At 38.7% G+C, this 17,668-nt stretch overlaps 1 protein-coding gene across 3 annotated transcripts in view; it reads right to left on the bottom strand.

Annotated features, from left to right (window-relative positions):
* The window catches only part of ITM2C (integral membrane protein 2C), a 281,272-nt gene that overhangs the window by 87,790 nt on the left and 175,814 nt on the right, over positions 1–17,668 (bottom strand). For 2 of the 3 annotated variants that reach the window (XR_015300961.1, XM_086944068.1), the window contains exon 4: positions 16,661–16,771. Coding sequence is in view for 2 of the 3 variants with exons in the window: in XM_086944068.1 (XP_086800194.1) it covers positions 16,661–16,771 (111 nt within the window). In the remaining variant the exon portion in view is untranslated. Of the gene's footprint in view, positions 1–15,646; positions 16,389–16,522; positions 16,772–17,668 lie in introns of those variants that run through there. The other variant, XM_086944069.1, reaches the window with a different exon arrangement.

Genomic DNA, 17,668 nt, shown 5'->3' with positions numbered 1-17,668 from the left:
TACTAACTTTTGTGAAGTTTTTTCCGGAGAATGGATGCATAGTTCAAGTTGTGAGGCATTTTTTAATGAGGAGAGTTATTTTCAGGATAATGATTTGGTGTTTGCAGTTGACACCAGTGGTCGAGCTTATGAAGTGAAGGATGGTTGTCCAGTTGAAAAAGAACAACTTGTGACAACAGAGACAGAAGAGGCGCTAAGTGATGAGGTTTTAGGAAGACGTCCTAAGGGTCCTGTGTACATTTGGAAGTGTAGTTCTATTTGCAGTGTGCGACAGGTTTCCATCAATTTGCTTTGTGATTTTATACGGACATTTAATAAGAAAAGTTCGAAGCAGAAAATGAAGTTGTTGCAAGATTTAGATCCTTGCAGAGTGAGACAAATGACAGGTTTGCGTGGTCATTCACTGGCTTGTCTTTCCAGGAGAGTATGCCAGAGTGTTTTTCATCATTTCAGGATGCTAGCAGTGCATCATAATAAAGTGAGAAAATTAGTGAGAATGTTGTATTATGCTAAGAGTCCAGCAATTATGCTTAAACAATTATGTGCTGCTCTTTTGCATGGTTCTGAAATAGATGTGAAGAATATTTGTGAAGAAATTGAGTTTTGTTACTTTGGTAGTAAAGATGAGAATGTTCAAATTGACCCTGAAGTAGAGGGTAATGTTGAAGATAATGTACAGGTTTCCAGTACAGATTATTTTCAGAAGGAAATTGCCACGTTTCAGATGAAATCAAGTGAGAGGCCTAATTTCACTTGTGTATGTTGTCGACGCACTTATTATAAGAATCAGACTAAGTTAGTGGATTTATATGCAAAAAGTGAAAGGGAAAATAATAGTGAATGGAAGGATTTTGCCACATACTTGATGGTAGAAAATTGTTTTGATTTGGGAGTGGACCAACGTGTGTGTACTTATTGTTGTAATAAATTAAATCAAAACCAGATGCCTGCTAGGGCGGTTCATAATAATCTGGAATTGGTTGAGATTCCTTCAGAATTGAAGGATTTAAATACTTATGAATCTATTTTGATTCAAAGTATCCATCCCTTTCAGGCTATTGTAAGAATGGAGCCAAAGACAGGGAAGTTGCCTCCAGCAGATTTACAGAGAGGATTAAAGGGAAGAGTTGTTTATTTGCCTCTAGATTTGAACAAAAACATTAACACAATTGGAGTTGAGAAAGTGGAAGAGGAACCTCTGGTTATCTTGGTTAATGGGGTTCCGACAAAGAATAAGAAAATATGGCAAGATTTAGTGGATGTTAGGAAAGTGAAAAATGCAACTTTGTATTTGAAGAAAAATAATAAGTACTATAAGAATGTATATGTTGCAGAAGAGGAAGTAAGTGATGAAGAGGATAGCGTTTTGTGTGCTGGCCAAATTGAGAAAGTAGAGGTGTCTAATAGTGAAGAAATATATGAACATTATAGTGTTCATCCTTTGCATTCCAAGGAAGTCATGGGGAATGCAATTGAGTTGTTTCAAATGAAACAAGCCAAAGGGAGTCCCATTAGTGTTTGGGAGGAAAGTTTGGAAGCTCGGTGTTTCCCACAGCTATTTCCCACAGGTCAAGGAGGAAGATATGATGAGCGACCTCATCAAATTCCTGCGTCTGAATACCGGACTTTACGATTGTATGCAGAAGATCCTAGGTTTCGTCAATGCATTCCCTATTTGTTTCATCTCTTGTTTGAAAGCGATCTGTCAGGACTGTCATATGCAGTGAACCACATTTTAAAAAGTGGTATACAGATGCGAAACATCTCGGCAAGTGACTTTATGCATAAAGTCAATGTCCAAGACAGTATTTTGGATTCTCACTTAATTAATCTCATGGCGTGTCAGCGTGGTACTAATGAGTACTGGTACCGTCGTCATGGTGATTTAAAATGTATGCTGAGGAACTTAGGAACTCCAACATGGTTCCTCACTCTGAGCTGTGCCGAGTATGGCTGGGAAGACTTACTTGAATTTCTACGAGAGGCAAATGGAAATATTGAAAACATTGAATTCAAGACACCTGGAGAACTGTGTTCTTTGGATCCAGTGAATGTATGCAGGTACTTCAATCATAGATTCGAAGCTATGATGTCTTTCATCACAAATAAAAAGAATCCACCTCTTGGAGAGGTGTTGGATTTCTTCTGGAGAAAGGAGTACCAAGCAAGAGGTGCCCCTCATATACATATGTTGTTGTGGATCAAGGATGCACCTAAATTTGGAACAGATCCGGATGACTTAGTGATGAATTTCATAGAACAGTATTCTACGTGTGCTGTTCCAAACGCAACGGAGAAGAAAAGCCTAAGAGAACAAGTTCTACGTTTCCAAAGCCATCGTTGTAAAAAGTACTGTCGTCGTAAATTCAGAAACAAGGACAAGTTCTACACCAAATGTCGTTTCAACTTTCCACGACCGGTGATTTCTAAAGGAAGAGTGAACAGTTTGATGTCTTCGCTGCGACATAATGTGACGAGGAAATCACCCAAGAATACATACAATTTGAAAAGGAACGAAGAGTCCAAGTACATCAATGACTACAACCCAGTGATTTTGTCCATGTGGAATGCTAACATGGATATACAGTTTGTGGCTGACAACTGTATGGCTGTGGCTCGGTATGTGACATCTTACATCACCAAAAAAGAAAAGACCGAACTGAAGGATATGTGGGAGGACATTTCCCATGCATTTCCCATGAAAAGAGCCTCAGCAAGAAGTTGTACAGTTTCAGTCTGAAGATGTTGTCGCATCGAGAAATCGGAGCTTACGAATGTTCTGATCGATTGTCTTCAGCAAGTCTCTATGCCAAATCCAGGAGTCTCGTTTGGGCGAGTCTTGGTCTTGCTGCAACGCGAAATCGAGTTCTAAAACCTGTCCGGGAAATTGAGTATTTGGCAGAAAAGGAACCAAACAGTACCGACATTTTGAAGACCAACATGTTGGATACATATTATCCAAATCGAAGCAGTCACCTTGAGAATGTTTGTCTATATGAGGTTCTCCAAAATTATATATTCAAGAGGAACATCAAAGAAGATATTGAGAAAGGAGTGTATGCTGTAATTGGAAGTGAGGGATGCCTGGTCAAGCAAAGAAAATGCCAATTAGTAAACCATCGAAAATTGAGTGGTGAATCTCCAGAAAAAAAGGAGTTTTTCTATTTAGCACTTTTGCAACTTTTCAAGCCTTGGCGTGCAGAAGAGGAACTGCTTGGAGATTTCCTCTGTTACGAAGACTCTTTCAATGCAGCCAAGGAGTCCATAGAATGTCCTGCTTTTTCTAAATATCAAGAAATGCTAACTTTGGAAATTGAGCAGGAAGCAACGATTGCAGCCGAGATTGCCAGAGACAGTTCTCAGGACAGTCAGAGTTCTGTTTCATTGAGTCAAGATCCACTTGGAGGACCTATTATCGAAAATGAAGCTGCCACTGCTATGAATGAAGTAGAAAGAGCCATGGCACATGCTCAGGAGGATTCAGTTAACTTAGAAGACTTGGAAAAACAACTCAACGTTGAGCAGAGGAAAATATATGATGAAGTTACCAAGGAAATTGAGCACGGATTAAGTCATGAGAAGAACGAGTGCTCATGTACATCGTTGAAGCCTGTCCGACTGTACGTGAGTGGAGAAGCGGGAACTGGAAAAAGTTTCCTCATTAAAGCAATCTCTTGTTATTTGCAGGAAAGGACTGAGTCATCGCTGTCTTGTGTTGTCACCGCTCCTACTGGACTGGCAGCACATAACATTAAAGGTATTACTTTGCATCGTCTACTGATGCTGCCGGTGGAGCATGACAACAAATTACAATACAACAAGTTATCTGGGGATGCTTGCTGTGAAGTTTCAAGAGTCTTGAGGAAAATGAAACTACTTATCATTGACCAAGTAAGCATGGTTTCCAATGTCATGCTTGCCTTTGTGCATTTGAGAATGCAAGAAGTACTTAAAACTGAATATGATGTGTTATTTGGTGGCAAACACATCATTGTTTTTGGAGATCTTCTGCAGCTGACACCAGTAAAAGGTCAACCTGTGTTCAAAATACTCACGCATGAAGATACCAGGAAGTGCCTAGGGAGCATTGGCAACGTCAATATATGGTTAAACTTCAATTATGCTGAACTGCATGAAAATATGCGTCAAGCAAAGGATGAAGATTACAAGAATATTCTACAAGATATTAGAATTGGAAAAGTGACCGAGCATGGGAAAGAAGCTTTAAATGCACGATTACTGTCCAATTTATATCCCAAACAAGAGATTGTGCCTGAGAATATTTTTAAGAAAATTACTGAGAAGAAATCCGGGATATGTTTGATGCCAACTCTTGTAGAATGTGCCATCTTCAACAACAAAATGTTGAATTTAGAAAAGCAAGAGATTGTGAAACTTGAAGCTATCGACAAATTAGAGCATATGGGATCAACAAATATTTTGTCAGAGAATTTGAAATCAAAATTGGATTCATTAGAGAAGACTATATCTAAAACAGCGGGTTTTGAAAAGACTTTGAATGTGTGTTTAAATTGCCGAATCATTTTGAGAAGGAATTTACATGTAGAAAGAGGTCTGGTAAATGGATCAATGGGTAATGTTGTTGATTTTGAGAAATACAGAAATAGAGATGGAATAGAATTTTTAAGAATTAAATTTGATGGCATTGAGGAAGTACAGCAAATTGGTCGTTGTTCTGCTAGGTTTTTGCTTGTTAAAGACTTATATGTTCGCCGTAAACAGTTTCCTGTTTGCTTGGCATATGCTGTGACAATCCATAAATCGCAAGGTTTAAGTGTAGACAGTGCATTGGTGAATATTGGCAGTTCTGTGTTCAAGGAGGGTATGGCATATGTGGCATTGTCACGAGTTAGAACTTTATCGGGATTGTACTTGATTGACTGTGATGTCACAAACATTTGTGCGGATCTAGATTGTGTTAAGGAATACAATAGGTTAAGAAGAGAGTATGCGCCACATTTGCCTCAATATCCTTTGTTTGAGAAACGTGTGGTAGGCCGGAAACGTAGAAATATCAGTAATAGTAGGGAGGTTGTAGCAAAAAGACCAAAAGTCAATGAACCGAAAATTGTTAGCAGAAAGAAAGTGGATTCTGTTGAAGATGTTGTCGGTTTAAAATTTGAAAACAGTTCTGGTGTCAACTGCTATGCAAATGTAGTGGTTAATGTTCTCTTTTCACTAGAGAGTTTAAAAGAACAGATTCTGTTGAATTCAGAACAAATTTTATGCTGTTTGTTGAATTCTGTTTTCGAGAAATGTAGCACTGATCGAACAAAAGTAGAAAGTGTGTCTGAAGTTCGTTATCTGTTAGATGAATGTTCAGGTCAAACAGACTTCTCTGAAAATAATCAGCAAGATTGTCAGGAGTTTTTAATGTATATGCTTGATATATTGCAAGATGAGGGTGTAGATGTAGATCACCTGTTTGGGCTTTCTTATCAATGGCAGCATGACTGCGAGAACTGTATGGTATCAAGTACTACTAGTGTAGACTCAGAAAGATTTATATATTTAACTTTGCCAGACAGTAAATCAGTGTCCTTTAATAAGCTAGTAAATGCAGCGGATCACAACATGGAGTGTAGCCAATGTAAATGTGATATGATGTCAACATTATTTATACGTAGATATGGCCAGTATGTCATTTTAATGATCCAACGATGTAAGCCTGATGGATCAAAATTGTCAACTTTAATAAAAAATGTTGTGGCTTCTCAGCTGTCAATATCAGGGAGGACTTTTGTAACTGTAGCAATTATCTATCACGATGGTCCTTCAACAACATCAGGACATTATACAGCTTACTTAAAGTCTCGAAACGGCTGGTCATTCTGCAATGATTCTGTTGTAACTTTCAAAAAAAAATTGCCGTTTGACCTTAAAAATTCTTACCTGGTGTTTTTAAAACCAAAATTTTAAAGAAAGTTTTTGGGGATTTCCTGTGAGGAATTGGAAATTGTTCATCAAGAAGAGGGAATGTAAGTCTGCCATGCTGTCTAGATTATTGGTCCAAAACTTTTAATTATAATGTCAATTTTAAAATCCAACTATATAAACCTGATGCAAGTAAGTCTGCTTCATAGTAAGCAGTATCAGTGTCATAGGAAAAGGAGAACATGAGTGACAAAGAAGAGTAAGATATTAGTAGTCCAGGATTGTGAAAATATTCTCAAATGTTTTCTTTTTGAAAGATGCGAAAATAGAAAATGACGGGATTTGATTTGAAGAATTACAAGATTTGCGAATCGCTGCAACATGATTTGGCCTAGTGGAAACATGTGATAGAATGTGAGAAGTCTTTTTTTGTATGTAACATATTTTTCTAAATGATGGAGGTTTTCTTTCAGAAAGTGCCGGGCTGAAAATATTTATAGCACAACAGAGTGGATGCTGTTCATAGGAGATCCTTTGACGTTATTGAAAGTAAGTTAATTTTAAGGAGTTTTGAATTCAGAATTCTTATGTTGTATGGGTTTTTTAAACACAATCATTTTGATTGTGTTTTTTTTTCCCCGCTGTTACATGATGAATACCTTCAAATCACTGATTTAAGTGAAATTTGATACATTCTGAGAACAGCAAAAATAAACCATTTAACATGTATAATTAATGTTCTGCTTTTTGTACTTATGATATACATTTAGAAATGTGAGGTAGATATGGAAAAAGTGAGTCTTCTGTAAGTGTCAATTCTAATGCTTACAGTGCTGTACTTCTGGGTACTGTTTTTTTTTTAAAAAAAGAAATAGGCCTCACCTCTAAGAAAGCTCTTGAAAGCACACATCTTATTTGCATCCTGAAACAATCATTTAAAATGTTAGACACAATTTTATGATGGTTTTACATCTCTTTTGCGCTGTTATTGCATCACTATTGTGAGACATAAGCAATGCAAAAGAAGCATCATGTTTCAAAATAGGCCTCATTTCATCAGCATGAAGATACTGTTTGTTTAAAATAAATATCTTTAGGATTGTGTACGGGTCGTAGAGAAGTAGAGGTTTCTGTAAGTGTCAAAGTTGTTTAAAAACTGTTTCTTCTTGAACCTTTTCCCTTCTTTTTTCTAATTTTTAAATACATGTTTTAATATTTTTGGAAATGTTTGTTCTCTCATTTACAGATTGAATATATGAAAAATTTTCTTTAAAAGTTATCAAGAATTATAAGGTAAATGTTTTCTACTTTTATAACCCGCATTCCACTGCTGATGATGTCACTGACTATGTTATGAATGATGTAATAAGTGGGCATGTTTTACTACAATGGTAGGTCTTCACCTCTATTATCTCCTCTGTATTCTTCAACAAGCATAAATTTGATATGCAACCCAGAGTACGGTTCACCTTAAACAAACTTTTAGAGAGGACACACCTTATCGTCACCCTCAATCAATCATTTAATCTATCACATTTAACATCTATTAGTTCTACTGCTTCATTTCTTTAATCTTTACTTTCCTGTGTTTGCTACTTCTCTCATTCCTTTCTCTATTACTTAATTTTTCTACTCCTTCCAGTATTTTTCTCACTCCCTCTCTTCTCATACTTCGTCATTATTATTCACTAATTCTGTCTCTATTAATGTTACTGTTTCTGAATGATCTCCAAAAATTTTTAAAACAAGAACAGTAAGTATAAGGATAGGAAAAGACAAATATGTTACAAGAAAGACAGCGATAGGAAGTGAACAAAAAAAACTGTTACTCGCAATCCACTGCTGATGATGTCACTGACCATGTCAAAAATTATGTAATATATGACATGATCAGAAGTGAATTGCGGGTAACAGTATATTTTCTTTACTCCCTATAGCTGTCTTTTTTGTAACATAACTGTCTGTTTCCTTTCCTTATACTTACTGTTCTTTTTAAAAAAAAAATTTTTTGGTTCGCTCCTGGTTCGCGTACCGGAGTGCGAACTGGGAGCGAACTAATAGAAATAGAGCTTGGCAGAGTTCAAAGAATTCTACCAATTTTTTTTAATAATGGGGAGGTAGTTCTGAAAAGAACTTTTTTTTTGTTTTTGTTGTTTTTTTTTTTTTTTTTTTTGGAACATTTTTTATATTTTTTTGTTTTTTTCTGAACATTTTGTATTTTTTTTTATTTTTTGGGGGGTAGGGGGGAAACAAAAATGATTCATCGAAGAGGGCTCAACAGGAGCAACAAAAAAAAGAAGAATTTATTTTTGGGGGCGTTTTGGACATACATGATTTTTGATGGCTCTTATTATAAGAGTTATGCTACTCTCGCGGTAGCATAATATTTGATTGCACCTCACACAAACTTGTTTCACTTCCCCCATGTCCATTTGAATATTTGGGATCAGCTCCCTTGCTTCAGGTCCCGAAACTTCTGGCACGACCGATCTTCTGGCTATTGCTGGGGAATTCTGTTGTTCGTCCCGAAGCTGAGCAGCACTATAGTTATTTGGGTGCCACCTGCTCATGTGCCTGTGCATAGTGAAATTCCCATAACTATATTTTTTGTCCGTGCCTCTAGAAAGACGATCATCACAGATACGGCAAAAGACATACCTGGCGTTCACTTTCTTTTGCCCTGGTGGAAATTTAAAAAATTGCCAAATGAAATTTTCCTTCCTGTTGTACCTCCTGGGCTCCTCTGGCAAATATTCAGGTACTTCCTCCTCTTCCTCATCTTCCTCTTCTTGAAAGATTGGTTGAGTTGGTGGTCCTTTCTTTCCATGAGGAGGTGGAGGTGGTGGTGGGGGAACACTACCAGAAGCAACAACAGAAGCCATTTCTCTGGATTGTACAAAGGTCTTTCTCTCACCAAGATGAAAGTCAGAGTGAGGAAAGAAGGAGGGGTTTTCAACATTTGGGAAAAGCCAAAGTTCTAAACCAATGAAAAGTGTTAATTTTAGATCACATGACCTAGTATTACATCATTAGGAAACCAAAAGTGAAATGAACCAATGAAAAGTGTTATTACCGAGTCACATGACCTGGTGTGTTTACGTTTCGCGCTTTGCGCCGCTTTTAGTCCGCTTCCGGGTCCGCTAACTTGGCGCGTCCGATGACGTATTACGCGAGAACGCAAAACGTCATTCTAACGTAACAGGTACGCTGAAAGAACGTTTACCGGTTCGCGGACTAGGAGCGGCTTTAAAATGAGCTAACGGAAAGCTGACCGGTTCGCGAACTGGGAGCGGAAAAAAAAAATATTTTTTAAAAACATGTATTAAAAACATGTAAAATATATTTAAAGATTTAAAAAAGAATAGATTTTACAGCTACAGATATTAGCTTTCAAAAAACCATTGAAATTCAATGAAAAAAACCATAGGTTATAGTCCATATATAGTTAGGAATTTGCATTTACAAAACCTTGAAAATTCAATGAAAAAACCATTGGTTATAGAACATATATAGTTAGGAATTTGCATTTACAAAACCTTATTTTACTCGCATAAAACCATTGAAATTCCATATATAGTTAGATGCGCTAACTATATATCGCGCACCCGCAATCCACTGCTGATGATGTCACATATTACATCATTCATGACATGGTCAGTGACATCACTGATGACATCACTGATGACATCTCAAATGACATCACTGATGACATCACTGATGACAACATCCAGTGACTGTATGTTTCTGTAAAGTTAAAATATGTCTCACATATTGAAGAATGAGTGGATGTATAAATGTCTAAATGAAGGATTTAGTAGGTGCATGACTGATTGTATGAGGGAGTGATTAAATGTGTCTCACTGAGTGCATGGGTTAGTGATTAAACTGTATTAATTTGTGCATCATTATATCTGTTGTTCTGTAAACTGCTGCATGTGTTGATCAGTAGCTATATGAGTAACTATATGGGTTATTGATTGGTTGCCCAAGTATTTGTATGGGAGACTGAGTATGTGTGTGAGTGGCTGGGAGGTGTGTGACTCTGTGCATAGATGTGTGAACAGCTGATTCACTAGATGTATGGGTTCAAAATTGCATGTGGAAACAGCTGTATGGGTGGTTGACTGTGTGCATGAGTGTATTGGTGAGTGAATGGATATCTCAGTGCTACATGTCAAAGTAAGTACATATGTAAAACACAGTACATGTGAGAGTTGACATATATAAATAACTGTATAAGAGCTAGTGAATGTGTCAGTGGTTGCATGGATCATTGACAACTTGTATCAGTGATTGTATAAGAGAGAAAATATGTGTTAGTATATGTTTGAATAAGTAAAGTTTGTATAACTGTATAGTTGAGGAAATGGAGGTGTGATTGATTGTTTGCATGACTGACTAGTTGTGTGAGTAACTCCATGAATGAGTGACAGTCTGTGAGTGTCTGTTTACACTGATTGTATCTAAGGTTATATTAGAGTCTGAAGAGGTTCATCGTATTATCACATGAATGATATCATCAGTGATGAAATTTGATATGTCATGAGTGATGTCATCAGTGATGTCATTTGAGATGTCATCAGTGATGTCATCAGTGATGTCACTGACCATGTCATGAATGATGTAATATGTGACATCATCAGCAGTGGATTGCGGGTGCGCGATATATAGTTAGCGCATCTAACTATATATGGAATTTCAATGGTTTTATGCGAGTAAAATAAGGTTTTGTAAATGCAAATTCCTAACTATATATGTTCTATAACCAATGGTTTTTTCATTGAATATATATATATATACACACGCAGATATATATATTTTCCGGAATCGGAAAATTGTTGTTTTAGATATATATATTTACCAGAATACAATCTTATAGTATAGATTAAATGAAAAAGAACCGCACAAAGTGTCTACAGAAATATGTATTTATTATATAACACTCCCTTGTATGTTAGAGGATTTCCTACACGGTGATAGTCACAAAACACACAATACTTTAGCAAATAAATCACAGTAAATAGCACTAATGAACAGTGGGCCCCAGTGGGGGACCAAACCATATGCTAAGACAGTGGTATAATAACCACATCTCGGGCAAGACAATGTCGAGAGGACGTAGAATTGTAGGAGACCCTCAGACACACCCAAGTTAAGTAGATAGGGACCCCACGGAGAGTGTGTGCCATGTGAGAACATGACTGTGTGCTCCATACAAGTCTATGTATAAGTCGCGGTTGGAATTTTAAAGATTAGGGACCCTTCTCAGTGGACCCTGAAGAAATCCTGTAGAAGACAGAAGGTTGGAGAGTGTGATAACCTAGTTACCTAACCCAGGGAAGCCGGGTGCATAGGTGTGATTTGGTGTAGGAAACCGCCGTCAAACCCAATCGAGGACTTCAGTAAAGTGCCACTGCTGGAAGAGGAGAAAGTGTTTGGAGGAATCCAAACATGGATTCTTGAATAGGTGTACCTGAAAGCAGAGGGGACAAAGTCTATGACACTCGGGAGTGACCAGGAGCCCTGGAAGACGACTGTCCTCCGATGTCAGATGCTTCAGGAAAGATGCCGGTGACCTTAACTCTCCAGCTGCCATGACCAGGGGATGCTGAGGATAACCAGAACCTGGATATGAGCTGTCCCAGGAAGGATGTCAAGTGCTGAGAAGTCGGTGTCTGGCGGGAGCACAAACAAGCCTTGGTAAAGGCAACCCATGCAAGAGGTCAAGAAGGTGCACACTTGATACCAGGAAGGTCCAGGGGACTCACCACAAGCCAGGGAGTCACGGCATGCCCTGAGAAATCAGGGGAGCCCAAGGAAAATAAAGGTGACCCTCAAATGGACCCACAGGCCAATGGCACAGGAGTTGCAAGAGGACCTCAAGCAGCTCAACAAAAGATGCAGGCCACGATGCCTACGATGGGGTGTGGCAGAATATTCTGGTGCTTGAGGTGGGGACTACTTGGAGCCCGAGGATCTTCTTGCAAAGATGTCAACAAGCCTTTGCAACTGTAAAGGAAATGCAGTACCCAGGGGTGCGGTTATTGCAACCCCCACAAGGGCTACTGGCCTCAAACTTGATAAGAGCATAGAGCATGCCTCGGTACCTGAGGAAAACCACCACCTGTGTTGAAAAGCCCACAGAATGCAGGGGAGTGACCCCTTTACTCCAAGGGAGATTACTTCTGTTGTCCTTGATGCTTCACAGGACTTGCAAGGTTTCTGTATGATGAACATGCACAGACAATGCAGCAGACTGGAAGGGAGATGAAGTCAGGCCCAAACGAAGTCCAGTGAAGTCTAGAGTGCAGTGGTTTCAGTTCTGAATCTTATCCCATGATTAATCTAGGAACCTATATCCAGGTAATCCCTTAAGTACCCTAAGGAGAGGGTTGGGAAGATTCAGGGGACCCTCCCATGAGAGGTTCTGGACAGGGGGTAGGTTACTCCCATGTCCTTTGTCCAGTTGCAGGCCAGAGCGACAGCTCCCAGGACTGGTTTGAACTGGACTATCCACAGAGACACCAAATGTGCCCCTCATGCAGACAGCAGATCCTACTTACAGCCACACCATCACCTTTCCAACAAATTACTTTAAACCATGGTGCAAAGCTCCTTCGCTTGAAAGAGTCATCATGTTTGCAAACATGAACAATAAAAATCTAACTACTAGTGCTCAATTAAACATATAAAAAATCTGTTAGCTATTTGTTACAAACATATATTGAAAACAGTTCAATACATGTCAGTTATAAAATAAAATATATCTTTTTAAAAAAGCTGCACTAACTCAGAATGTGTTGAAACTTGCAGAATGATTCCAGCTTTTCTCTAACTATATTAGGCGCGCAAAAAATAATCATGTTCTCTTTGATTGTCATTGTAAGCTAAAAAATAGAGCAGAACAAAGAAAAGCAACATTCCTTTTAGTTGCTTTAAACAGCTGCTTCAGATATGCTCTGTGGCCTGACCTATCTCTCACCTTGGCTGCTGTTAGCAGGCTGTTGTAAGTAGATTAGGTAGGTAGCAGGACACGTCTTCAGGTTATTAAGTTGGATTTATTAAGATAGTACAAGATAAGACAGCAGAGCAATAAACCTCACTGCTGACCAGACCATCAACTGCCAAGGCTGGAAACCTCACATACCAGATAGAACACTCTTAGGTTAGAAGATAGAAACACTAAGAAAGGACTACAGACACTGAGTAGCCATATTAAAGAAAGTATGAATATACATCACATCTTCTCCCTTTACAGATAAAACACAAATGAAAGACTCAAACACATTGTAAGAGAAAGTCTGGAAAACACGAAGAAGAAAACATATAACACGTAGGAGGTCAGCGGCCTCATGGACTTCCAGATCACAAAGGCAGAGGCTCAGGATCAGGATCAAGATGAGAATGATGATGAAGATCATGATGACTACCTTCTCCCCTTCGATAGACAAAACATGAAGAGCCAGTCTACTCTCTACAATCAGTCATTATGGCAATCAAAAACAGAAATAGACAGTTTACTTTCTCCAATCAGTGTTTGTCCTTTGTGGCTTCCCGCTCATTGTTGAAGATAGAACAAATCAACAAGTGCCTCCAAGGCTCACCATGTTCTGGAAGTATGTTCCCATAGTAAAATTTGGAGCCAGTTCTCTTACAATCCAAGTTCTGGACCAGGTGTCAAGATTCTGGTTCACTTTCTTGGGTTATGGGCCTCTGTTTGTGGTTCAGGCCTCAAAATTACTTTTACATTTTTTTCCTTTTGTGGACATACTGTCTCAGTACTGTGGGCTATAAAGCTTGGTTCAAGTCGCGAACAACGTATTCCAGTTCAAAGAACCACCTTGTCACAACTTTGTTGTGGTACTGAAGCTTTTGTCCATCACGAATCTTGGTCGTGAACTCTGCAGGTCCTGGAACAGACTTTGTCCACTACCGATATTGATTCTGGGACATACGTTGTCCCCCTCTGGACAGGTTGGAACCATTGTTCACTTTTATTTTCTCTGGGACCTTTGTCTCCTTTTTGAACCTTTGTTCACTTTTTCCTCTGGGACCTTTGTCTCCTTTAGAAACCTTTGTTCACTTTTTATATTTTCTGGGACCTTTGTCTCCTTTTGTAACCTTTGTCCCCTTCCGGTTCTGGGACGTCCATAGTCCACTCCCAGTACAGATTCTAGGACCTTTGTCCCCCACCTTTCCTGGAAAGACCGTTATCCTCTCCCAGTTCTGGGAGCTTTTATCCCCTTCCGGTCCTGGGAGGTCCAATGCCCACTCTGTTTCTGAATCTGGGGCCTTTGCCCCCTTCCGTTTCCACCAGGTCAATATTTCAATACTATCCATCACTTTCCAACATGTCCAATAACACTTCTTTCACAAAATACATAGTCTTTCTGAATGGTGGCATGTGACAAATAAAACTCTGTCATGTATTTTTCCTAGATCTGCCTCGTTTCTTTTGAGCTTTTCCCTGTCATGACGTTGCCCTTGTATTTGTAATATTATCCACAGTATTGTATTCCACTAGTTCTCAAATTTCAGACAGGTAATTAAATTAAAACTATTGCTGTACTTCGTCTGATGCCCCATTGGTATTTGTACTTTAACTTCTTAAAATATATACTAGTTGAAATTACAATTATGAGTGCTATAATTGTATCACCGTTGGTCAAGAACAACCACCGATAATTTTAAATAAATGACAGAAAATTTCAGAATGAACGAGCTCCCAAAAAAATGTTGTTTTACAAGTAATATTGCCCAACTCCACAAGATGGCAGTGTTGTAAAACTTTCAACGCTGAAACAGTCTTTTTTCAACTCGGTTAAGCTTGAAATGTAGAATAGACTGAATAAGGCTCAGTTTCACATTTAGAAACGGAGTAAACCCCTTAAGTGCTGCCTCAGTGCATTGGCCGACGGCAGCACTACCTCCCCAGTGCTGCGCACGACCATTGGACGTCCATTCAGCACTAGTTCCAATGGACAGCGCAGCACTGGGGAGGAATGTTTAATAGCATCTATGAGGTTAATATCCTTGGTAAACAGCGGTGACAAAATAAATACAAATAACAAAATGTCGGACCTACGTTGCATGCCATTGCGCAGTGACGCCTTGGGTCCGAGGTTGGAAGACACAGAGCACTCTATGTGAACAAGGAGCATGCTGCTCCTCCTCTAATACAGTCGGAAATTCTAAGACGTCATCAGTGAGGAGATGGCAGGGCAGAGGAAGGATCTCTCTACTCACCAACGGTAAAGTGAAGATCCTAGACGCACATAGCTTCTCTTTTAGACAGTCACTCCACATCTGCATCAAAAATGGTTTCCTCACATTCCAGCTTGTGTCACTGTCAGAGCTTGTCCCGGTTGCACATACCAACTAGCGCAATGGTCTTTTGAATACCTCAATCATACACTTTCTTTAAGTTAACAATTTTCCAGTCATAAATGCCCAAAACACGATATGAAACAGCTTTTCTGACCTGTAAGATTGAGGTGTGTCTTCCACAGCAGCTGTGTTTAATACTTGGCAAATTGTCCTAAGTCAAAGTAGCACAACGTTGGGAAGGTTGTGGCAAATATGTTGTCAATAGGTTTGGTTTTCCTCATTTACTCACGTTAACTTCGTTTTTTGGCAGCAGCTGGTGTTAACAGTTTCTTTTCATCTGATATTAAGCTTAACAATTTCATTACCACTTGTTTCTTGCTGCAATTGGGTGACACATTGTCATGTTGATATTCTTTTTTTTTTGACTTGCGGCAAATTTCTTCAGGCTTTCTCGTGTTTCAAAGATTTTTAGTTGCTTTCCTGTTGTTTCTGGCCGCAGTTAGGTGGGTTCTTTGTTGTGAGGTCTTGCTCATGCTGCGCTGTTCTTCTTGGTCTCCCTTCAGATCTGCTCCTCTGGTCTGGTCAGCTTCAGATGTCGCCAAAATGTTGTAAGTAGATTAGGTAGGCAGCAGGACACGTCTTCAGATTATTAAGTTGGATTTATTAAGATAGTACAAGATAACACAGCAGAGCAGTAAACCTCACAACTGACCAGACCCTCAACTGCCAAGGCTGGAATCCTCACATACCAGATAGAACACTCTTAGTTTGGAGGATAGAAACAATAAGAAAGGACTACAGACACTGAGTAGCCATATTGAAGAAATTATGAATATAAAACATAGGCATTGTGACGTCAGAACTAGACTGTGATAACTTATAATAGTGGTGAATGACAAGTCATAATAATGGACCAATGACAGTGATGATGTACCAATGGCAATAATGCACCAATGACAATGATGATGTACCAATGGTAATAGTGTACCATGACAATGATGATGTACCAATGGTAATAGTGTACCATGACAATGATGATGTACAAATGGTAATATTGTACCATGACAATGATGATAGACTAATAATAATAATGCACCAATGACAATGATGTAGAGGAAAGCAAAATAGGACGAGAACCAGACGCAAAGAACCATCACATTTTTAAACTGCATTTTTAACCCCTTCCATGCTCATGACGAGCTCAGCTCGTCATGATGCACGGTTGAGCTGTGCTGATGACGAGCTGAGCTCGTCATGAACAATGGAAAATCTGGGATCCCAGCACCGGGGGGGAAAACACCTAGCAGCCAAGGTGTTAAAGAGTAGTATGTGCATGTTGGCGTCGTAGCTGATAACAACTTATGTTCACATTCTTTTCTCTTTTGACAGTTGCCATTTTACCCTCCACATAACAACAAAGATGAGACATAACACTTACCTTCATATGGACCAGTAACTCCCAGAAATTGCGGGGCAACATCACAATAGAAGAGTTCAGCTCAATCACATAACATTTATCCAAAGCGATGTCATGGTAGGCTGTCAGCCTCTGCGAAGAAAGGAGAACTACAAATGAGTTGGCGCATGGACCAAGGACAAGCGAAAGCACATTATGCTATAAATTAGCTTATAAAGCTATCACTCAAAAGTTAACAGGTGGACACTGTGTAAGGTGTAACTCGCGTCCTTTTAATAAACTGTAATAGGTGGAAAAGATATACTACGTTGAACAATTAACACACTTTTCAATTTCGTTTTCTTTGCTAATTTCTGATAATTTTTGGCAGACAGAAAATTTGGCACTTTGACCAAAAAATTTGTGCAAAAGAGAGGCCGATGTGTTTCTAATTTCTTTTTCGAAGATTCGTGAGGCAATTCTGCACAGTAATGTGTTTTATAACGTGCAACGCTAAATCTGTGCAATGTAAAAAAACAGCTAAGACCCAACACATTGGTACTCAGAGTTAGTCAAAAGTCTTTATTCGGTCTTATAAAAGATATATGGAACAGCACCGAAAAACCAAAGCATATAAGAAAAAGAAAAACACAACGATAACATATAAATTAAGATCATTTAAACAAAAGTACCACAAATTCATCCTAAAGATCTGTCATTAATTTCCTAATTCTGATATACTTCTGAATAAAGTGGGCCACCAGACAGCAGATAAACACTGATATTAATTATTGTAACAAAATAAAAAGCTGGTCGATACTGTCTAAATTTACATGAATGCGATGGTGGTACTAAAAGTTGTTCCCCTTGGTATCGTTGACAATTGATAAAAAACATATAATGTATACTGGATTGCAAAGAATGATTTCTCATATGGACACAAAGGTGATTTCTCTCTATAAGACAATCTTTGGTAAAGAGAGTAGCAAATGAATATTGTTTACCCGAAAGTGAGTAAACAAAAATATGCGCTGGTACTATCTACAAAAG

Source organism: Lissotriton vulgaris, chromosome 11 (genome assembly GCF_964263255.1).
Source record: "Lissotriton vulgaris chromosome 11, aLisVul1.2, whole genome shotgun sequence".
Lineage (NCBI taxonomy): Eukaryota > Metazoa > Chordata > Amphibia > Caudata > Salamandridae > Lissotriton > Lissotriton vulgaris.
The sequence above is the reverse complement of the archived record's forward strand: the minus strand, read 5'-3'. Positions and strand labels throughout refer to the sequence as shown.